We start from the raw sequence: 24165 nt of genomic DNA on the forward strand, positions 1-24165 counted from the left end.
TAGGTGTATTTCATCTTCTCTGGCAATTCTTCCTGATATATTTATTTTTATTTTATTTATTAGATTTGTATGCTAACAACAATAAAAAAGACAATGTAAACAAATCTAATACTAAAAATAATCTAAAAACCCCCAGTTTAAAGAACCAATCATACATACAAACATGTATAAATTCTATAAGCCTTGGGGGGAAGGGAAAGTTTCAATGCCTGACGACAGAGGTGGGTTTTAAGGAGCTTGCGAAAGGCAAGGAGGGTGGGGGCAACTCTGATATCTGGGGGGAGTTGGTTCCAGAGAGTCGGGGCCGCCACGGAGAAGGCTCTTCCCCTGGGTCCCACCAAACGACATTGTTTAGTTGACGGGACTCGGAGAAGGCCAACTCTGTGGGACCTAACTGGTCGCTGATATTCTGGTCCGATGCCATGAAGGGCTTTATAGGTCATAACCAACACATTATTATTATTATTATTTATTCGATTTGTATGCCTCTCCGAAGACTCGGGGCGGCTCACAAACATATTCTTCTATTATCTATAATATTTTCCCCTAGTAGTTTGGGAAGTTCCAGTTTATGCTTATAGCCAGTGATGGACAGCCCAAATTTTTACTGCCACACTGTGGGTGTGGCTTATTTTGTGGGTGCGGCTTGCCGGCCATGTGACCAGGTGGGAGTGGCTTGAACAATCATCATCGTTCAGGTGAACTTTTAAGTCCTTGACTTACAACTTCACCAGTGTCGCTCGCTGGGGTGACAATTTGCTTTGCGTTTCACCTGCTCTCCTTCCTAGGTTGCCCCCTGCCTCAGGCTAGGTAGCTAGGCGAACAGGTGCCAATCAGCTGTTGAGAAAAGAGGGGGGAGGAAAAGGATCCCCTGCAACTCCTGCCGGTTCTGGTCTCCCTGCCCCTTTCTGAGGACGATGAGGAGGATAGGAGGGGGGATTATCAGAAAGCCGAGGGAGAGTTACAAGGTTATTATTGCCACACGATGCCTTTTCATCTCAGCTGCAGGCAGAGTGAGGACTTTGCAAGGGGGAAAAAGACCGCAGTCCAGATCGCTTTGACATGGCTCGGCTCGGCTCAGCTCTCCTGTTAGTACATGGTACTCACCTGTATTTGGGGCTCGGCTCGGCTCAGCTCTCCTGTTAGTACATGGTACTCACCTGTATTTGGGGTTGCCATGTATTTAAACTACCAATAGTAGTTTGTAACTCCATAGGAGTAATATGTCTTTAAGAGTTTTGGCTGGTTTGCCATAAGAGGGCGTCAGCACTCTCTCCCTGTAAGGGTGCTTACCTACGCTCATTCATTCTTTGCCTTTACCCTTTGGGGGGAGTATATTTTGCTGTGTGCGGCTATGTGCGGTTTGTTACCTATTTCTGCTTTGTGCTTGTATATATATGAACCAACTCCCCCCAGAGATTAGAATTGCCCCCACCCTCCTTGCCTTTCGTAAGCTTCTTAAAACCCACCTCTGCCATCAGGCATGGGGGAACTGTGATATTCTTTCCCCCTAGGCCTTTACAATTTATGCATGGTATGTTTGTTTGTATGTATGTATGCTTAGTTTTACAATAAGGGTTTCTTAGTTGTTTTAGTATTGGATTTATATGCTGTTTTTTTATTACTGTTGTTATCCGCCCCGAGTCTACGGAGAGGGGCAGCATACAAATCCAATAAATAAATAAATAAATACAGTGTTCCCTCAATTTTTGCGAGGGATGCGTTCCGAGACCGCCCGCAAAAGTCGAATTTCCGCAAAGTAGAGATGTGGAAGTAAATACACTACTTTTGGCTATGAACAGTATCACAAGCCTTCCCTTAACACTTTAAACCCCTAAATTGCAATTTCCCATTCCCTTAGCAACCATTTAGATTATTACTCACTGTTTATTTATTAAAGTTTATTTAAAAAAATATTTATTAAAGGCGGACAAAAGTTTGGCGATGACATATGATGTCATCGTGCGGGAAAAAACATGATATAGAATAAAAAACCCCACGAAGTATTTTTTAATTAATATTTTTGAAAAACCGTGGTATAGACTTTTCGCAAAGTTCGAACCCGCGAAAATCGAGGGGACGCTGTATATGTAAATAATACTTGTTAGCATACTAAGTCTGTGTCTTTTACTGGCTGGATCATATATCTACACCCTTGCGTTAACTTTGCTCTGCGTATGTTGAAGGCCTCGTAGCAAGCTGCACCGAGACATACTAACATCTCCTTTTTTCCCTGCTGCTGCTTCTCGCTCCTCGCTTTTTTCCTCTTTCCTCCTTCCTGGCCTCGGGAGGTGGCTGCGTGAGACTGGAGGGCAGCCGGGCAGGGGAGTGGGAAGCTCATCTGAGGCCAGGAAGGAGAAAAGAGGAAAAAAGCGAGGAGCACAGACGCAGCAGCAGCAGGTGGAAAAAGGAGAGCCCAGACAAGACCTGTAATCCCGGAAGGGACTGCCGCTGGTCAGCTGGAGCTGGGCATGCATCTTCATTTCCGCCGGTGGAACTGCGTTCCATCCCGTCCTGCCTGCTGCCCACCCCTGCTTATAGCATAAAAAACATTAAAATCATCAAATATGAATAGACAAATAACCCCCCTGTCCTGTTTTTATTATACTGATGGATGCATGTTAGGCGTTACAATTTCAATGAGCTTTGTTAGTTCTGGTTGCGTTGTCTATGGAGATTCTCAGTCATCCAGGTCATGGTTATTTCAAAGCTGCTTTCTTTCAAAAGGCAACTGAATTTTCTTGTTTTGCTGGAAGTTGTTTCGCTTCTCATCCAGGAAGCTTCTTCAGTTCCCACAAGATGGTGGAAAATGGAAGGATTTGTATTCTTCACTGCATGACTTGACTTCATAACTGCAAGGAATATGAATCTTTACGTTTTCCAACATTCTTTGAGAACTGAAGCAGCTTCTTGGATGGGAAGCAAAATGTCTTCTAGCAAAACAAGAAAATTTGGTTGCCTTTTGAAAGAAAGCGCCTTTTGAGACTGCTAACTGTGTTTTGTTTTTGTTCCCTTGTCTATTTTGGGAGATACAAATGTGTTCTGCCGGCGTGTTTCAACCGCCCTTAATGACAGGGTAATTAGTCCAGGAAGACACACACCACACGATAAAAGGAAAACCCAAAAGTTTTTATAAACAGAAAAACAGAAACAGCTCCCTTTTTAAATGTCAAAGGGATTTTCTGGTACACACAAGGCAAAGGTTAAATGCAATCCAATTGCTCACCCAATAACTGGGAAATTGAGTCCAATTCTAAAGTCCAGAGAGTCCACACACCATCTTGAACAGCACAAAAACCACGATCTTGACAAAACAATGAATCAGATAAACTGCCATGAGGCTAAAACACCAAGTTGCACTTTTATCTGTAGCACTAATTACAGCAGCCCCACCCAACCACAGGTGGCCTCATTTTCTCTTCTAATAGTCCTTCAGTTGTTGTCTCCTATGCATCACTCTACGCATTCGTGGATGTGTCATTAATTCTTGTTCAGAATCCAAGGATGATACAGATGATTGATCTCTTCCTGGGCTGTCTGCCAAACTCCCCTCTTCCCTGTCCCTCACGCTTCCTTGGTCAGAGGAGGCTTCGTCGTCAGATTCCATTGGGAGCAAAACAGGTCTGCGGCATGTGGATGTTTCCCCCACATCCACCTGCACATTCCTTGGGGCAGGAGCTGGGCCAGAGCTAACCACAACACAAATATAAATCAGTATAAATCAGAGGTCTTCAAAGTTGCAAAGTTTGAAGGCCTCTGGTATAAATGAACAACTGGCTTGGCAGAGCAGGGAGGGAAAAGGCATCATTCTACCAAAACCTGTCATGGAATATTTCTGTTGACATTTTGGCGAGGGCCTTGTAGGTGTTCAAGGGAGGTTGGCATCAGTCAGGGCAGATGGGAAGATAGTAAGATGAGGATATTTCCCTGCCATCAAATAATTCCTGGAAGCCAATAGACTTCTCTACATCTTTTATCCTCTCTGCTTCTGTCTTGGTTTTGCAACCACAACAGCAAAAACATCTTGGCATGAAGCACTGTTCCTGTGGAAGGCCAAGTAGCTATTTTGGTTCTACAAGGTTTGGTGGCTTGAGTGTCTTATATATAGATTAAAAATAGTTTGGTGTTTTGGTGGGGGTTTTTTGGTAAAAGTTTTTTTCTCTCCACCGTTTCCCTACATATACCTTAAAACAGAGGTCCCCAACCGCCGGTCCGCGGACCGGGACCGGGCCGTTGGGGCTTTTCAGCCGGTCCGCGGCGCCAGGGCCCCCTCGGCCTTTCCGCACCACCAGCGGCGCTCCCCCCGCCAGCCAGCCAAGCCCCGCGCCCGCCGGAACCGGCTCCTCGCTCTCCCCCCGCCGCCCGCCGCGTTTGCAGGAGGTGGGGAGGGTTGGGCGGCCCGCCAAGGCCAGGAGGGACGCCGCTGCCCCCCCCTCTCTCCGCCCGCCGCTGCGCCTCCTTGACGCCGGGAGGAAATGCCGGCAAAGGCTTTCCTCAGCGGAGGCCGGCGAAGGTGATATTGAATGTCGGGGGAGAACGGGCGTTTGCACGCGCTCCCTATCTCCCTGCTAGCCCACTCGGAATATTCAAAATAAGAAAAACCTTTGCCGGCGAAGGCTTTTCTTATTTTGAATATTCCGAGTGGGCTAGCAGGGGGATAGGGAGCTCGCGCAACCGCCCGTTCTCCCCCGACATTCAATATCACCTTCGCCGGCCCCGCCTCTCCTGCAAACCCCCTTGCTGAGAGCCCGGGGCGAAAGTGCTCTTGCAAAGGTGAGGCGGGCAGGGCGTGCGCGCGTCATCGCTGAGAAGAACGGAGAGAGAACGAGAGTGAGTGAGAGCAACAGACAGCAAGATAGAGAGAAAGTGAGAAAGAGAGAGTGAGAAAGGGGGGGAGAGAAAGAGATAGCAAGAGAGAGAACAAGAGAGAGAAAGAGCGTGAGAAAGAAAACAAGAAAGAGTGAGAGAGAAAGAAAGCAAAAGAGACAGAAAGAAAACAAGAGAGAGAAAGTGAGAAGAAGAGAGAGAAAGAGGGGGAGAGAGAGAGAAAGAGAGAGGGGGAGAGAGAGAAAGAGAGGGAGAGGGAGAAAGAGAGAGGGAGAGGGGGGAGAGATAGCAAGAGAGGGAGAGAGGGAAAGGGGGAGAGAGGGGGGAGAGAAAGAGAGAGGGAGAGAGAGAGGAGATAAAGGAAGAGGAGAGAGAGAAAGGAAGAGAAAGAAAGAAAGAGGGATAGAAAGAGAGAGAGAGTGAGAGATGCTCAGTGAGCCTTTCTTTGAAGTTGCCTTTCTTTCTTTCTCTTTCTTTCTTTCTTGCTCTTTTTCTTTCTCTCTTTTACCTTCCCTTCCTCTATTTCTTCTTTTCTTTCTCCTTCCTACCTTCTTCCCTTACTCTCCCCTTTCATAAGTTTCCTTGCTTCCTTCCTCTGTTCCTGTCCCTTCCCCCTTTCTTTCTTTCTTTCCTTCCTTTCCTCCCTCCATTTCTTGCTTTCCTTTTCCTTCCTCCCTTCTTTCCTCCCTCATTCCCTTCTTTCACTCCTTCCTCTCTTACTCTCCCCTTTCACACCTTTCCTTGCTTCCTTTGCACCCTTCTTCTGTTCCTGTCCCTTCCCTCTTTCCTTCCTTCCTTCCTTCCCACCCTCCGTCCATTCATTCACCCATTCCTCTCTTGATCGCCCCTTTTACGGCGCCGCTGACAGCTAGCTCCCCCCCCCCACCGGGCCATGGAAAACTGGTCTAGCTTAAAGCCGGTCCCTGGTGCAAAAAAGGTTGGGGACCTCTGCCTTAAAACATATCAATAATATACATAGTTATATGTTTTTATCCTACTGGTCATGAATCAATATCCTATTTTTGCACCTATTTATTCTGTTATTTACCAGTCTGTTTTTCTTCTTTCCTTTACACTCTGTCACCATCTTCTCCCTCTACCTTCTTGCTCCTTCTCTACCCCTCCCTATGTCCCTTCACTCCTTCTCTTCTTCCTTCACCCTTCTACTTCCTCTTTCTCCCTCCTAACCTTTCCCTGAGTCATCCTAATCCTAATCCATTTTATATTTAACAGACTGATAACATATTCCCCTACATCTTTAAACTATTGGTGTCTCTTCTAAAATAATAATAACAACAACAACAACAACAACAATTATTATTATTATTATTATTAATTGTTGTTATAAATTAATGATTATTTATTTTTAGATCTTAGCCCCTGGCCAAAGAATGATTGTATGATTGCTGTACGAATGGGCGTGATTGATTTTTAATAATAATTAGGGATTTTAGATAGCTAGGCAATTTTAATTTAATTGGATTGATTTTACTGTAATTTACTGTTTTTTATATGTTGTAAGACACCCTGAGCCTTTGGAGAGGGGTGGCACAATAATCCAGTCAATCAAACGATCAATCAGTAATTATTTATAATAAATAAATATTTATTTAATATTTATTTTTTGATTTGATTTGATTTGATTTGTATGCTGGCCCTCTCCGTAGACTCGGGGTGGCTAACAACAGTGGTAAAAACAACATGCGACAATCCAATACTAAAACAGCTAAAAACCCTTATTTTAAAACCAATCATACATACAAACATACCATGCATAAATTGTAGAAGCCTAGGGGGAAAGAATATCTCAGTTCCCCCTGCCTGATGGCAGAGGTGGGTTTTAAGGAGCTTACGAATAATTATTAATTATAATAAAATCATTATTGTCTTGTGTCTTATATATAGATAAAAGTAGGTGACGGCACTTCTGAATGTAGAATAATGGGAATATTAATGACAAATACTAAGAATTGACTCATACAAATTATGATACTAATAAATAATCTTTGCATTGCTTTTTTTTTAAAAAAGGAATCTGCTTGGAGAATGTATGTGTTGGTCATTAGATCTGATTAATTTCTTAGTTTAGGACCCCATGTGCATAGTGTTAAAAATTGTGGCACTTGAAACAACAAGCATGTAGGGGAGAAGTAACAACAACAACTGTGGGCTTCTTTTCTTCCACTTTTTCTGTCTTGGATAAATCTTGCTTCCACGCAAGTCGTTTTCTCCCCTTGAAAAGTGAGAACAGTCTTGTTTCTGTAAATGTTTGATTGGCGCACTTTCTGTGTCTGCTAAAAAAGGGACCTTGCAATTTCCACGTTCGATTGAGGACACAGTAGGGACCGATTTTCTCCCGTTCTGACCTGCTGCTGATTAACCGATACAGCGTGGCGGCGGCGGCGGTGTGACAGCTTTCACATCTCTAGACATTTCTGGAAGGATCGCGGGGAAATATATATAAGCGGAGCGCGCACAGGCAGTTTTGCAGCCACTTTTTTGCAAACATGGGGAGTGCTAACTCCAAGAGCAGGGTCAGCAGCAAGTCAGCCATCCCAGCCCACTCGGAGCTGCTCTTCTGTGGCTCGTTTTCCAACAAATGGAACGAGACGGTCTTTCTGGAAAACGAGTGCCTGACCTCCAGGATCATGTCGGTTCTCCAAACTCGCTCAGAGAGCCGAGGCTTACGAGAAAGCAACCAGCCGTTTACTCCCCGATTCCTGAGTACCAACTCTGTCTTTCCTTCTATAGCTACCTCGCTCAAAGAGCACTCCTGCAGGGCCCTCTTGGGCCCGGATGGCAGAACCCCTGGCTTGCCCCAGAACCTCGGCATGACCATTGCGCAGAGGGGAAGTTTGCCGTCTCAGCTAAGCACCACCTCTGCTGGGGCTGTCGGTAAGCTCGGGTGAGTAGGTACTTTGCTGGATAGGAATGGCTGCTTTTGGAACGTTTATCTGGAATCTGGTCTTGCGGTGCCTAGGAAGAAATAACTGCTCATCTTTAACGTCTTTCACAGTGCTCAACTTTTCATTATTCTATTTTTCTTCTTGAAAAAAAAACAACAACAAACCACAAAGCTCGGGTCTCACTGCTGGACTCTTTTCTATCAAAACACAAATTCAGACCTGATGTAATTGCCATGATTTTAATGGGAACTCTGGGTTGATGGGGTAGGGGGAGAATATTAGGCTAACTGTAGTGCAATTTCATATTGGAATTCTGCAGCACATACACAAATCCACACAAGAGTGGGTATCCACACAGGGATTTTGGGAGGTGGTGGGGAGATTACATTTCTGCCAAGTGTAGATATGAATTTTGTCTGTTCAGTTTGCTGAAGGGAATGTGTGTTTTTTTCATATTGAGGATTTAGAGTTTTATTCTAACCAAGTGAGGAAATAACAGTGGTTCCCAGTCTTTGGGGGGATTTGGAAGAATTTGAATGATCAAATGATCAGCTTCGTAGGCATAGATAGCCACTAGGACAGAAGAGCAACCTGTTGAGCTGGGAATCAAGAGGGCATTCTAAATTTATCGGCAAACAGTATCCATAAAATTAGTTCTTAGAAACATAGAGACATAGAAGATTGACAGCAGAAAAAGACCTCATGGTCCATCTAGTCTGCCCTTACACTATTTCCTGTATTTTATCTTAGGATGGATATATATATATATAGTTTATATATAGTTTAGTTATAGTTATAGTTATATAGTTTAGTTTAGTTATATAGTTTAGGATGGATGGATGTGTATATATATATATATATATATATATATATATATATATATATATATATATACAGTATATATATATATATACAGTATATATATATATATGTCACATGTTTAAGCTGAATTTGAAAATTAAGGGAGACTAGGATAGATCTATTTTGGCCTTATTTTGGCCTCATCAGCTAGCCATACCCACTGAGACTTGAACCTGCAACCTTTGCCTTGTAAGGCAGAGAATTATCCTCTAGGCTACAGTATCCAATCCCTTCAGCTCTGTACCAGGGAAGGGTTACATTTTGTGTCGAATCACCCTGGTATATATATATATATATATATATATATATATATAAACATTTAACACACACATATATATATATATATATATATATATATATATATATATATATATATATGTGTTAAAATGTTTTCAGATCCGACTTAAGAAAAACATATATATATATATATATATATACACAGTATATATATACAGTATATATATATATAGTTTATATATAGTTATAGTTATAGTTATATAGTTTAGTTTAGTTATATAGTTTAGGATGGATATATATACATATAGTTTATATATAGTTTAGTTATAGTTATAGATATATTTAGATATAGTTCTTAGTACATACACATCTCATTTTTGTTAGACAAGTTGTGAATGAATTCATTTTCCCAATATTCATTCTGCATGATGGTTTTATAAATCCTTGTGTGTTGTGGGATTTTAATACCATAAATGTGGAGAGCTTCAATTGCCTAAAGTTTTCTGTATGGTGACGGAAACTATTTCAGCACTAGAAAAGGATCCATGACTTTGCTGCCCCTTCTCTACTTCTTCTGTAGTTATCAGACATTTATTGACAGCTTCCTAAGTATAGCCCTTCCATGGATTGATGACTTTTTGAGTTCATTCTTTAATACCTGTGAGAGCTGTCACTATATTCTCATGCCGTTACAGCAGCACTCTGCATTGGAAAAGTGTCCCTATTCTTCCTTGACAATCTCAAGATACCTTTCCAAACTAAACACTAGTTCAGGACTGCTGCTCTACTTAAGTTGTTCACTGGGAGATATTTGGCCCGGGCTCCATTCATCAGAATAAGAAACAGCCTAATAGGAAAATAGCTTGTGCAGTGACTCAATCCTGGGGTCAAGAGCTGATCTGGTTCAATGTTTTCCTTTGACTGTTCAGAGTCACTGGGGGAGAGATGGATGAAGGGGATTCTGGCTTCATGAAACTTAAACCAGCCTCTGAAGATGTTGTCTCACTGGCACCATCAACCACGGAATCAGTTTTTGTGGAAGGTAAGGAGCTTCTCTTGTTAAATCGTATGGAATCAGCCACATCGCTAGAAGGTAAAATCACGAGACTACGTCTGGTTTTCTTTTGGCCATGTCATGCGTGTAAAGCCATTCACATCAATAAAGAAGATGGGAATCACATCTTCTGTCAAGCGACTGAAGATCTGGCCCTCTTGTCCTTAATAACAAAGCCTTAATATAGCCATACTTGAAATACTGCCATTCTGATCACAAAATGAAAAAAAAACCACCCCATGTTGAGACTGTGAAAAGGGTGCAGGCAAGAGTGACAAAAGATGATTGGGGAACTAGAGGCTAAAACATCTCTCTGTCTTTCTCTATTTCACTCTTTTTCTCTATCTCTCCCTCTCTCTTTCCCCCCTTCTTTCTCTCTGCCTCCTCTCTTTCCCTCCATCTTTCTCTCCCCCTCTTTGCCCTCCCTCTCTCCTTCTCTCTTTCTTTCTCTCCCTCTCTCTATTTCTCTCTTCCCTCTCCCGCCCTCTCTCTTCCCCCCTTTCCCTCTCCCGCCCTCTCTTTCCCTCTCCCTTCCTCTCTCTTTCTCTTTCCCTCCTTCCTTCCCTCTTTCCCCCCTCTCTTTCTCTCACTCTCTTTTCCCTCCCTTCCCCTCTCTCTCTTCCCTCTCTCTTTCTCTCTCTTTCCCTCCCCTTCCCCCTCTCTCCCTTTTCCCCTGTCTTTTCCTCCCTCTTTCTCTTTCCCTTCTTCTGTCTCTCTTTCCCTCCCCCTCTCTATCTCCTCTTTCACTTTCCTCCTTCCCTCCCTCCCTCTCTCTTTCCATCCCTCTCTCTTTCCCTCCCACTTTTTCTCTCTTTTTCCCTCCTCTCTTTTTATCTCTCCCTCCCCCCCTCTCTCTTTCTCTCTCTCTCTCTCCCTACAAGGCTCTCTCTGTCTCTCTCTCTGTCTCTCTTCCCCCACTTTTTTTCCCTCCGTTTCTCTCCCTCTGTGTGTGTGTGTCTCTCTCTCCCCCTTCTTTCCCTTCCTTTCTCACATGCACACACACACCACCCCGGTGACACTTCCGCCGTCCTCGTTCCTGCACCGGGTCAGCCAAGCCCTTCTGGTGAAGGTCCCAGCATCTGTGGGGTTCCCACCGCTGCCTTCCCCTCTCCAGGCCAGACCTTTTCCGGGCCCCTTGCCAAAGTCCCAGTTCAGCCGACCTTCCTTTACCTGCTGCTGGTGTAGGGAGCTGGGGGTGGGGGGGTAGGAGGAGGCAGCAGAGCCCAGCTAGTCTTAGAAGGGAGATCAGGCAGGCTCCCGAAAGGAGGCAGGGGAAGGGTCCTTGTGGGGAATGAGGCAGGGAAGCGGGGAAGAATGTGAAGGGTCACCCGGTACAGGAGGGCGGGAGGGAGGGAGCCGGCCTGAAGAAGAGCAAAGCTAAAGAGTTGTCCTTTCCTCCTCTCCTCTCTATTGCTCTGGCGAGGGCTGAACATTTGCAGGGGTTGATTTGAAAGGCCTAATCCAAGTCTGAACCTTGGGGAGGGGGGGAGGCAGGGGCGTTGAACGGTGAAGACACTCTGCACATGATCCGAGACAATCCTGCCCCAGGGAAAGAGCCACCCCGAGTCTTCGGAGAGGGGCGGCATACAAATCCAAATAATAAATAAATAAATAAACACACCAAGGGGACCAAGCACGGGGCGAGGAGGCGAGATCCGTTATTGCTGCAGCGATAAGAGAGCCGTGTGCAAGATCCCTCTAGTCTAGTCTTACACAAACACACACACAAACACATGCCATTCTTTGCGAACTCATCAACACACAGGTTATTTGCTTGTGTATCTCTGTAATTTTGAAAGAAGGCAAGGAAATGACACCTACCCGGGGGAAACGGGGGTGGAAAAAGAGCTGGGGAGGGTTTTTCAAAACAGAAGGGAAGGAGTGGGGACCATTTGCAAACAGGCCCCCCGCTGTCTATCAACTTAAATGGGAGGCGCGGAATGAAACTGCTTCCACCAATCAGAACTCTGTCCTGCCCATTTCAGTGTATGTCTGATAGTGTTTTGTCTGTGCTGGGGCTACGGTACGTCAGGGTGAGCTCTGCATGCTACCTTTGGCACACATGCCACAGGTTCGCCACCAGGGGTACAGATTCTCCTGCTCCTGTAGAGGGAGTGGGATTAAATGACCGCCAAGATCCCTCCCAACTCCATCATTCTATGGCTTTTGGAGAATGCAAAGGATTTATTTATTAATTAATCTAATTTAATCTAATTTAATCTAATTTAATCTAATTTTATTTATTTAATTTATTTATTTAATTTATTTGTTTAATTTATTTATTTAATTTATTTATTTGGTTTTTATGCCACCCTTCTCCTTACACAGGGTGGCTTACAACATGTTAGCAATAGCACCTTTTAACAGAGCCAGCATATTGCCCCCACAATCCGGGTCCTCATTTTACCCACCTCCGAAGGATGGAAGGCTGAGTCAACCTTGAGCCGGGGATGAGATTTGAACCGCTGACCTACAGATCTACAGTCAGCTTCAGTGGCCTGCAGGACAGCACTCTACCTGCTGTGCCAGCCCGGCTCTAGGATGCTAGGAACGGTTAGTGGAGCAAGAAGAAGGGGCAGGCAGAGGACATGCTGGCTTGATGACATCAAATCTGATGAGAAGTTTAACATTTGACAAATGAAAGAAGCTGCGTTTGACAGGGTAGCATGGAGAGCATTTGACTATAAAGTCCACCAAGAGTCTGACACACTTAAGAGATGAGTCTGCCTCATCTCTCAGAGCAGTTTATTGCTGGAGTTAACAAAGGACAGGTTTGTGCAACAGATTCTTCCAAAAATCCCCTGATCTTAGAATAAGAGATCCTGTGAGCCGCCCCGAGTCTTTGGAGAAGGGCGGCATACAAATCTAAATAATAATAATAATAATAATAATAATAATAATAATAATAATAATAATCCAAAGTGCAGATTCGGTAAAGAAACAGATGAAACAATCAATCACATACTCAGCTGCTGCAAAAAGATTGCACAGACTGACTACAAGCATAGACATGATGCTGTGGCACAGATGATCCACTGGAACTTGTGCCGGAACTACCATTTACCAGTGGCAAAGAACTGGTGGGATCATAAGCCCGAAAAAGTGGTCGAAAATGAGCAATCAAAACTACTGTGGGACTTCTGACTTCAGACTGACCGAATTCTGAAGCATAACACACCAGACACTGTGATTGTGGAGAAAAAGAAAGTATGGATCATCGACATCGCAATCCCAGGAGACAGCAGAATTGAGGAGAAGCAGCTAGAGAAATCAGTGAAATACGAAGATCTAAAAATCGAGCTGCAACGACTCTGGCATAAGCCAGTGAAAGTGGTCCCAGTGGTACTTGGCACACTGGGTGCAGTGCCAAAAGATCTCAGTGGACATTTGAAAACCATCGGAATTGACAAAATCTCCATCTGTCACATGCAAAAGGCCGCTTTACTGGGATCGGCAAACATAATTCGCCGCTACATCACGCAGTCCTAGGTGCTTGGGAAGCACCCGACTGGTGATGAAATACGAAATCCAGCATAGTGATCTCATTTGCTGTGTTGTATTGACATAATAATAATAATAATAATAATAATAATAATAATAATAATAATAATAATAACAACAACAACAATAATAATAATAAACCCTTTTCAAAGTTAGAATAGAAATAGCGCTTAGACTTATAGCACAAAGACGTAATGCTTTGCAGCCCTCTCTAAGCAGAGATAGCACATTGCACCCAGCAATCTGGATTCTCATTTTACCCACCTTGGAAGGATGGAAGGCTGAGTCAACCTTAACTGGTGAGACTCAAACTCCTGGAGTGAGCAGTGTGTTAGCCTGCAATACTGCCTTCCACAGCTCTTATTCAAAATACTTCTGGAAAACTTGAAATAGCCTGTTTCTAGATTAGAATCCTTCATTTTCCACACCTGTAGCACGGAATTGATAGTGCAGTATACATTTTATAATAATTTTTTGAGCATCTGACCGTTTGCAAATTAAGAATCATTATGCAGTCCTTTAGATGTCCACTCTGGTGATAACAGCACTGATCTCTTTGTTTCCACCGATAATGGCATTTTGAATGCTTCTCTGAATCCATATACCTACCTTCTCATCTGAGCTGTTCCTTTTCCCCTTCCAGATGTTCAGTTTGCCTCCTTGAGGAATGAACTGGAGACAGACGGTCGGGAGTTTGCTGCTCAGTCTTGGAGTCTGGCAGTAGAACAGTCCTATGTGAAGCTACAGGAGCGGGACGTTATTAAAAGGCAGGATGTCATATACGGTAAGCTTTTCTGCCTCTTCAACACCAGACTTTAATTGACAATATGGGCTCTGCTGCTGCTTTCGTTCACATGTATGCCAAATTTTAACCTGAAAGTAGTGCTTGTCTTGAAATTGAACATAGACTATTGATTGTGGTCTGGTGTGCTCCCCTTTTTTTGGAAGTTGACAAGACGGGAAAGCATTGATGGTGAACTTTTTTTTCCTCGGGTGCCGAAAGAGCGAGCGCCCACACCCATAATTCAATGCCTGGGGAGGGCGAAAACAGCTTCCCCGCCCCATGGAGGCCTTCGAGAGGCTGGAAATGGCCTGTTTCCCAACTTCTGGTGGGCCCAGTAGGGTCGTGCTTCACCCTCCCCAGGCTCCAAAGGCTTCCCTGGAGTCAGGGGAGGGTAAAAGCGCCCTCCCCCATGCCCCCAGAGACTCTAGAAGCCGAAAACGCCTTCCCAGATTTAGATTTAGATTTAATTGGATTTATATGCCGCCCCTCTCCGAGGACTCGGGGCGGCTCCCAGCATGTACAGAAAAACAGGAAACAATAATAACAATCCAATTATACCTTAAAAAACAATCTTAAAATTCTAATTAAAAAACTATCAATATCATTCATTCAGCAGTCAAACTAAGTATTCATCGGTCAGGGCGGAAGGTCTAAGGAACCCCAGGCTTGGCGGCAAAGATGAGTTTTTAAACTTTTTTGGAAGGCAAGGATGGTGGGAGCAGTATGAATCTCTGGGGGGAGCTGATTCCAGAGGGCCGGGCCCCCCACAGAGAAGGCTCTTCCCCTAGGTCCCGCCAGCCGACATTGTTTGGTCGATGGGACCCTAAGGAGACCAACTCTGTGGGACCTAACCGGTCGCTGGGATTCGTGCGGCAGAAGGCGGTCTTGGAGATAATCTGGTCCTATTTATTTATTTATTGATTGATTGATTGGATTTGTATGCCACCCCTCTCCGTAGACTCGGGGCGGCTAACAACAATGATAAAAACAACATGTAACAATCCAATCCAATACTAAAATAACTAAAAAAACCCTTATTATAAAAACCAAATATACATACAGACACACCATGCGTAAATTGTAAAGGCCTAGGGGGAAAGAATATCTCAGTTACCCCATGCCTGACGGCAGAGGTGGGTTTTAAGAAGCTTACGAAAGGCGAGGAGGGTGGGGGCAATTCTAATTTCTGGGGGGAGTTGGTTCCAAAGGGCCAGGGCCGCCACAGAGAAGGCTCTTCCCCTGGGTCCCGCCAAACGACTTAGTTTAGTTGACGGGACCCGGGGAAGGTCACTCTGTGGGACCTAACTGGTCGCTGGGATTCGTGCAGCAGAAAGCGGTCCCTGAGATAATCTGGTCCGGTGCCATGAAGGGCTTTATAGGTCATAACCAACACTTTGAATTGTGACCGGAAACTGATCGGCAACCAATGCAGACTGCGGAGTGTTGGTGTAACATGGGCATATTTAGGGAAGCCCATGATTGTTCTCGCAGCTGCATTCTGCACGATCTGGAGTTTCCAAACACTTTTCCAAGGTAGCCCCATGTAGAGAGCATTGCAGTAGTCGAGCCTCAAGATGATGAGGGCATGAGTGACTGTGAGCAGTGACACCCGATCCAAATAGGGCTGCAACTGGTGCACCAGGCGAACCTGGGCAAACGCCCCCCTCACCACAGCTGAAAGATGATTCTCTAATGTGAGCTGTGGATCGAGGCGGACGCCCATGTGGAGCCTCTGTGTGAGCCAAGAATCAGCTGGCCGGCACACACATGCACACTGGAGCTGAGCTAGGGCAACAGCTTGCGTGCCAGAAGACATGGCTCCACATGCCACCTGTGGCACCCGTGCCATAGGTTCGTCATCACTGTGGTAAAGAAGTCTGTGTTGAGTTCTTGGCTTTCTCGGTGAGTATGTCTCTGGCCAGTCAGAGAGGATGTTGATGTCTTCTCCCTTTAGAGCTGATGAGGACAGAGATGCACCATGTCCGGACTCTGAAAATCATGCTGAAGGTCTACTCCCAGGCCATGCGAGAGGAGCTGCAGTTCAGCAATTCTGATCTCCACCGCCTTTTCCCGTGCGTGGACGATTTGCTGGAGCTCCACAGAGCCTTCCTCTTCCAGCTGAAGGAACGTCGGAAGGAGTCTTTGGAAGAAGGAAGCGAATGCAACTATATCATCTGGAACATTGGGGACCTCCTGGTGCAACAGGTGAGCATTAGAGGTGTAGATTTAACATTGGGAACATCCTGGTGCGACAGGTGAGCATTAGAGGTGTAGATTTAACATTGGGGGCATCCTGGTGCGACAGGTGAGCATTAGAGGTGTAGATTTATTTATTTATTTATTTATTTTTGTTTGCTTTGGTTTGGTTTGGTTTGGTTTGCTTTGGTTTGTATGCTATGCTGCCCCTCTCCGAAGACTCGGGGCGGCTAACAACAATAAAAAAGACAATGTAAACAAATCTAATATTAAAAGTAATCTAAAAAAACCCAATTTAAAGAACCAATTATACACACAAGCATACCATGTATAAGTTCCAGAGAGTCAGGGCCGCCACAGAGAAGGCTCTTCCCCTGGGTCCCGCCAGACGACATTGTTTAGTCGACAGGACCTAGAGAAGGCCAAGATTTTGCTAATGGAATTGGGATTGGATAGGCAGCAGTGGGGCGGGGGGCATCCTAAGGTATAAAATACTTTATTTAGTTCAGAGGTGGAATTTTGCCTGAAAAGCAGGCCTGGAAAATAGGCCAGTGGGCTCTCGTGATATATATGAAGAAAAAAACTACAACTCTTAGGTACATATTAGAGCCACTAGCTTTGCTTGTGAACTGCAGGTAAATGTATTCCAAGTGGTAAGTCCAGGAAAAAGGCTATTTTCTATCTTTGGTTCTTGTCAGCAGAGATAATACTGAGTTAGTCTGTGTCTCAAAATATAATCTCCCCATAGTGGGGAATGGCTGTTTTATTTCTCTGTCCACCTGCATTTTATTATTATTATTATTATTTATTAGATTTGTATGCTGCCCGTCTCCATAGACTCGGAGGACTGTGTCATGCACTACTTCAGAAATTACTCAATTCTCAATACCTTATTCTCACTTTTTTTCACTTTTTTGGAAAAAATAACATACCAACTGTGATGTCTATTCTCCAGATAACCCAGAGTGTGCTGGGTGCAGTTTGCTTTTCTCCCAAATGTCGGTGGTTCCTGACTGTGTTTTCCTTATTTAGTTTTCAGGAAAAACGGGAGATAAATTGAAGGAGAAATATGGCATTTACTGTAGCAGCCACAACGATGCCGTGAGCTACTATAAAGAGCTGATGCAGCAAAGCAAGAAGTTCCAAAACTTGATTAAGGTAAAAGACGAGAGATGATCCCAAATGGGAACTGATCCCATGCTGTCATTCTTTTGGTTCTGCTGAAATCTAATATAGCAGTGGCACACCTGACTCTGTTCTTAGTCATTTCAAAAAATGTTATGCACAATGCACAGAGGTGGAGTAAAAGAGGCCTTTGGACAGTTCATTGTTCCTTCCTGTGTAAGACCTGATACCATATGCCAGTGAGGGTTTTTAGAATAGAATAGAATAGAATAGAATTATTTATTAAGTGTGATTGCACACACAAGGAATTTGTCTTTGGTGCATCTGCTCTAAGTGTACATTAAAGAAAAAGATACATTTGTTAAGAATCATAAGGTACAACACTTAATGATTGTCAACTTTATTTATTTATTAGGCAAAGTGTCCAAACGGAAAGCTTTTTTTTAAAAAAGCCAGTGTACACTATGATCATGTACAGGTAGTCCTTGACATTCATTTTAACAACCATTCGAAGTTACAGTGGTGCTGAAAAAAAGTGACCTAGGAATGGTCCTTGCACTTATGACCACTGCCGCATCCCCACGGTCACATGACCAAAATCCTTCTGCTTGGCAACTGGCATGTAATTATGACGGTTGCAGGTGCTGGAATCGCATGAATCATAATTTGCAGGCTGTTTTCAACAGCCAAAATCAATGGGGAAACCTGATTCGCTTAATGACCATGTGATTTACTTCACCTCCGCAGTGATTTGCTTAATAGCTGTGACCAAAAAAAGTGGGGCAACTGGAAACTCTGGTCACAAGCATGGAAAAATGATAATATACCGAAAGATGTAGAGGTAATTGAAAAAATAACAGCCTGCGCTGAAATGGATAAATTAAGATATGAACTTAAAAATAAAGAAGATTCGGACTATTGTAAATGCTGGGATAGATTTTATTGTTGGATGGGAAAAATGGAAAAGTTCAAAATAGATACAGTGGTACCTCTACTTAAGAACTTTTCTAGATAAGAACTGGGTGTTCAAGATTTTTTTTACTCTTCTTAAGAATCATATTCTACTTAAGAACCCGAGCCCGGGAAAATTTCCCAGGAAATTTGAGAGCAGCACGAAGGCCTGGCCAGTTTCCTGCCATTCCCTCTTTAATCCTGGCCTTCTCGGGTTTTTCTGGGCTGCCATAGGAGCCTTTTGGTGGTGCTTAAGGCAGTCCAGAGCGAACAAAACATTTTCCTTTCTCTAGGTGCTTGGAGAGGGAATAAACCTCTGCCAGCGCCCAGAGAAAAGAAACGCTCCCTTCGCTCTGGGCAACAACTGTCCTCCTCCTCTTCTTCCTCCTCCTCCTCCCACCCAAATTCCAAGCTTTTATATCTTCCCTACGGGGTTTGCATGCATTATTTGCTTTTATATTGATTCCTATGGGAAAAATGGCTTCTACTTACAAACTTTTCTACTTAAGAACTGGTCACGGAACAAATTAAGTTCTTAAGTAGTTAAAAGAAAAGATGTGATGATTAAGGAGAAAGAAATAGAAGCTTAAATATCGGGGGGGGGGGGAGGTGAAAGAGGGAAAGACCTATTTGAAAGAATGTATAGAAACTGTAAATGAATTGTTAATATTAGCTGTATAAGTATGAATAAGTTAATGAATATCATGAGAAATGTAAACTGACTTGTCACGTAACGTCCACTGTTTTAAAATGTTTTGTTTGTCATATTTATTTGTAAATAAAAATTTTCTTTAAAAAAGAAAAGAAACTCTGGTCACAATTGTGGTTGTATATCAAAGATTACGTGCATTATAACCAAGAGAAGTGTAACATTAGGGATCAACCTTGACTAAAGGTACTTAACTGTTAACAACAGTGTAACTCAAGAAAGAGTTGACTCCTATGCCTATTTCCTCAGTGATTTATTATTCTTCTCATATACACTAGTCAGGGTCTAGATTAGAAAGTTTTTTGAAATGTGATGCAGCAAGACTTTTCTCTGGGAGCCAAGAAGAGAGAAGGAGGAACAAAGAGTAAGAATTATAATGTAATTCTGTGCACAGAAAAAACTGCAGATTCGTTTACTGAAGAGAGAGAGGTTGTGGTAATTGAAAAACAGTTGGTTAGAAAAAGGGGACAGATTTAAGACAAATTAAAACTTCAATGCATGTTTTCACATACCAAAGAAGAAGGAGAGGATAGAGACATAGAAACATAGAAGTCTGACGGCAGAAAAAGACCTCATGGTCCATCTAGTCTGCCCTTATACTATTTTCTGTATTTTATCTTAGGATGGATATATGTTTATCCCAGGCATGTTTAAATTCAGTTACTGTGGATTTATCTACCACGTCTGCTGGAAGTTTGTTCCAAGAATCTACTACTCTTTCAGTAAAATCATATTTACTCATGTTGCTTTTGATCTTTCCCCCAACTAACTTCAGATTGTTAGTTGGGGGAAAGATCAAAAGCAACATGATAGGTTATTTTTCTTAATTTCCTCTACCTTTTGACAAAAGAAATGAAAGGCGTGGTATCAAATTCACCTGTTAGTAACTATATTTGACGCATGTGATATATTTCAGAAAATCAGCAATTCTTCCATTGTGAGACGGCTCGGTGTCCAAGAATGCAATCTTTTAGTCACCCAGCGCATCATGAAGTATCCTGTCTTGGTGGAACGCATCATTCATAACACAGAAGGTGAAAAACGTGACTTTATTAGAGGCATTTATTTAGCCACTTTTGACTCCTTTTATCCTTCATCACATAGTGTCAAACTCGATTTTGTGAAGTATGGGTATCCAGCATGGGTATTTATTTATTTATTGGATTTGTATGCCGCCCCTCTCCGGAGACTCGGGGCGGCAAACAGCAACAATAAAAACAATGTACAATAGTAATCTGATGTTAAAAACGATTAAAAACCCATTAATATAAAAACCAAACATACATACCATGCATAGAATTGTAAAGGCCTAGGGGGAAGAGGATCTCAATTCCCCCATGCCTGACGGCAGAGGTGGGTTTTAAGTAGCTTACAAAAGGCAAGGAGGGTGGGGGCAATTCTAATCTCTGGGGGGAGTTGGTTCCAGAGGGCCGAGGCCGCCACAGAGAAGGCTCTTTCCCTGGGTCCCGCCAAGCGACATTGCTTAGTTGACGGGACCCGGAGAAGATCCACTCTGTAGGACCTAACTGGTCGCTGGGATTCGTGCAACAGAAGGCGGTCCCTGAGATAATCTGGTCCGGTGCCATGAAGGGCTTTATAGGTCATAACCAACACTTTGAATTGTGACCGGAAACTGATCGGCAACCAATGCAGACTGCGGAGTGTTGGTGTAACATGGGCATATTTGGGAAAGCCCATGATAGCTCTCGCAGCTGCATTCTGCACGATCTGAAGTTTCCAGACATTTCCGGGTATATTGGAATAAAGAGAATTGTCTCTCATGCTTGGCTTGCCCAATTATAAAATTGGCAAAATAGCATTTATTAATCGGCTTCTGTCCCCCAAAGACCCTGCCCAGTTGAGAGGGAAGCATTGACCAAAACGATGAGTTATTTATTGAGTCGGTGTCTTTCTCAGACACCCAAGGGAAAGACAAAACATTTGTGTCAATAATTGACTTCCAACCATTTCACACTTTGGAGCTGTGTCATGTTAACCCCATGATATAGGTGCACTTTCTTCTCTTTGGAATATTAAATTTGGCCTGCTGATCTTAAATAAGGAACTTCTTGCTCATGTTGTTCTTATCGGCCTTTTGCTCTGACGTGAGTCATTCTGTGAAGCTCAATCGCTTTTTAAAGTTCTCATTGAGCTGCTCCTCCTTCCGGCCTCCAGAAATGTTTTTCTCTTTTTTTCTTTTTTTCTGCAAATCTTTGAGTCCATCTCCACCTGACTGGTTAATCCTGTATCTGAGTAATGTTGCTTTGGCACCATAAAAATAGACAACCCTGAAAATGAGTTTTCTGTTGATATAAGAGATTCAGGTGAAAAACGTGACTTATTAGAGGCACTTATTTAGCCACTTTTGACTCCTCCTACCTTTTATCACAGGCGGGTCAAACTCGATTTCATTGAGGGCCACCTCAGGGTTGTGTTTTACCTCAGGGAGGTGCGGGAGAGGGCATGACTAGCTTGGCATCACTACTGTCAGGTTGCTTGTGGTGGCCCAAGCACTCTGCCACCGAAAACAGGCTCCCGAGTTCCGGTTTCGGCTGCCACGGCCTTCAACCTTCTGCCAGTGAAAATGCAGCTTGGGGCCGTCCTGAGCTCTGTTTTCATGGGCAGAGGGTTGCAAGAGGCCATGGCAGCTGAAAACAGAGCCTAAGAGCCTTTTATATATATATACCATAAATACCATAAAATTAAATCATTCTAAATCTGTTAATTATGACCTTTCACTCATTCTTTTGAGTGACTAGCAGCATAGGTTTTAGATTATACATATCTTATTTTTCAGTGTATAAGACACACCTTTTTCCTCCCTAAAAGAGGCCGATAATTTGGGTGCGTCTTATACTCTGAATGTAGCTTTTTTCCCCCCCAGCCCTAACTAGGTGCTAACGATCTTCCCAGTTCTTAATTTGCAGGCTCGTTCATTGTTACTCTCTGAGAAGAATGTTTTCCAAGCCCTTAGTCTTTGCAGAAATTTCCAAATCCTACACGGGAAGAAACCCGAATACCGTCTCTGAAGTTATAAGCTTTGTGTTAGTTATGAAGTTAGTTAGTTGTGAAGTTAGTTAGTTGTGAAGTTATAAGCTTCGTTTAGTCGCCTACCAGAGATTTGGAAACCAGCCTTAAACAAAAAAACATATCATAATCATCACCATGTCAATCCTTCAACTAAATGTGATTCCACCAACCAATCAAATCATTAAAACATAGTCACCCAATCTATTTGCTACATTCAAACCAAATCTCCACCCCCAACACTATATATAAGGAACAAATGGCAGTTGCAAACATTCTATATTTACAGCAACACGAAGGCTATAACTTCAGCCTGATGATGGTGAATGTGATTTCACCGAAACGTCGCATAGCCATAGACACTCAAAATATTACACGGGGCAAAACCCGAACTCAGAACAATCTACATACATATACCCGTGAAAATCTACGAAAACAAATATAAACCACACCCAGCCACCAGTATTTATAGAAGGAAGGCAGCTTAGGTCTCGGAGTGTTCGCCTTAGAACAAGGACAGAAACACCAGCGTGTGTGTGTGTGTGTGTGTGTGTGTGTGTGTGTATATATATATAAATGGCCCTGGGTTGGGCCGAGAGGCAAAAAAGGAGCTGTGATGTTCCTTCAATATACCAGGGTGATTCGACACAAAATGTAACCCTTCCCTGGTACAGAGCTGAAGGGATTGGATACTGTAGTCTAGAGGATAATTCTCTGCCTTACAAGGCAAAGGTTGCAGGTTCAAGTCCCAGTGGGTATGGCTAGCTGATGAGGCCAAAATAAGGCCGAAATAGATCTATCCTAGTCTCCCTTAATTTTCAAATTCAGCTTAAACATGTGACACACACACACACACACACACACACACACACATATATATTTTCACATGGTTTTTTTGCTGAATTTGAAAATTAAGGGAGACTAGGATAGATCTATTTTGGCCTTATTTTGGCCTCATCAGCTAGCCATACCATATAAAAGTTATTCTCGCAGAAGCAACCGAACCTTCGCTGTTTCCAGGGCAGCACTGCGGGCCAAATCTTAAGTACCTCATGGGCCACATCTGGCCCCTGGGCCTTGAGTTTGACACCCCTGCTTTATTGGGAGGGCTCACTAGGGAGCACAATTCACCCAATATAGGCAACATAATCCTGGAGAGGGGTGCATATCAATCAATCAATCAATCAATCAAAGAAACAAACAAAACAAACATAGGGAACAAGGTGCACCTGTTGTATAAATGCAGAATTTGACTTTTCAGTATTGTTTTCCCCCCCCCTAGATCCTGGATAATGCTCCTTTCGAAATGCTTTAAGACAGTCCCTTCCCATTGATCGGGTTGCATATCCATTTATTAGGTGAAACGATTCTTCCCCCTTTTGGTAGCATCAAACAACATCTTCTGGATAGCTAATGTATAAAAAAACCCAAACCCTTAAGCAGAGCCAAACCTAGCAATAAATAAATAAACTCACTAACTTGTATATAGGTTCATTCTCAACTACTCTAATTGACTCAGAAAAAAAAATAGTGGAAAAGCACTTTAGTACTGCTGCCAAGAAAACTACATAGTTCTGCCCATATTTGCTGGACCTCTACTTATGACCTGGTTTCAAAATTCTGACAGTTGCCCCTCCCCCCAGTGTCACAGGATCACATTTTCGATGTTTGGCAACCAGCCTGCATTTATGACCATTTATAGTATCCTGTGGTCATGTGATCATGATTTAGGCCTTTTCCCCCCTGGAAGCTGGTATTTATTTCTAGTTTCCAGCAAAAAATTCCCATTGCATACAGTAGATTCGTTTAAGAACTGTGATAGTCACTTAGCGACCACCACAAAAAGGTCAGAAAATCGGATGGTCACCCAGTTAACAGCTGCCATGACTTTTGACTGTAATTCCAGGCTCAGTTAGATTCGCGAGGACTACTTGTATATTGTTTATTAATACTGTGCAAAACATACCATATTTTTCGGAGTATAAGA

At 43.3% G+C, this 24165-nt stretch overlaps 1 protein-coding gene across 9 annotated transcripts in view; it reads left to right on the forward strand.

Moving 5' to 3' along the window:
- LOC139165078 (rho guanine nucleotide exchange factor 18-like) overlaps nucleotides 1-24165 on the forward strand; it is a 108657-nt gene that overhangs the window by 47593 nt on the left and 36899 nt on the right. For 8 of the 9 annotated variants that reach the window (XM_070748026.1, XM_070748034.1, XM_070748070.1 and 5 more), the window contains 6 exons: nucleotides 7579-7732; nucleotides 9761-9873; nucleotides 14030-14170; nucleotides 16125-16375; nucleotides 17399-17524; nucleotides 20068-20185. In XM_070748026.1, coding sequence (XP_070604127.1) covers nucleotides 7579-7732; nucleotides 9761-9873; nucleotides 14030-14170; nucleotides 16125-16375; nucleotides 17399-17524; nucleotides 20068-20185 — 903 coding nt within the window. The remainder of the gene's footprint in view (nucleotides 1-7578; nucleotides 7733-9760; nucleotides 9874-14029; nucleotides 14171-16124; nucleotides 16376-17398; nucleotides 17525-20067; nucleotides 20186-24165) is intronic. The other variant, XM_070748053.1, reaches the window with a different exon arrangement.

The sequence above is a fragment of the Erythrolamprus reginae genome, chromosome 1 (genome assembly GCF_031021105.1).
Source record: "Erythrolamprus reginae isolate rEryReg1 chromosome 1, rEryReg1.hap1, whole genome shotgun sequence".
Classification (NCBI taxonomy): domain Eukaryota; kingdom Metazoa; phylum Chordata; class Lepidosauria; order Squamata; family Dipsadidae; genus Erythrolamprus; species Erythrolamprus reginae.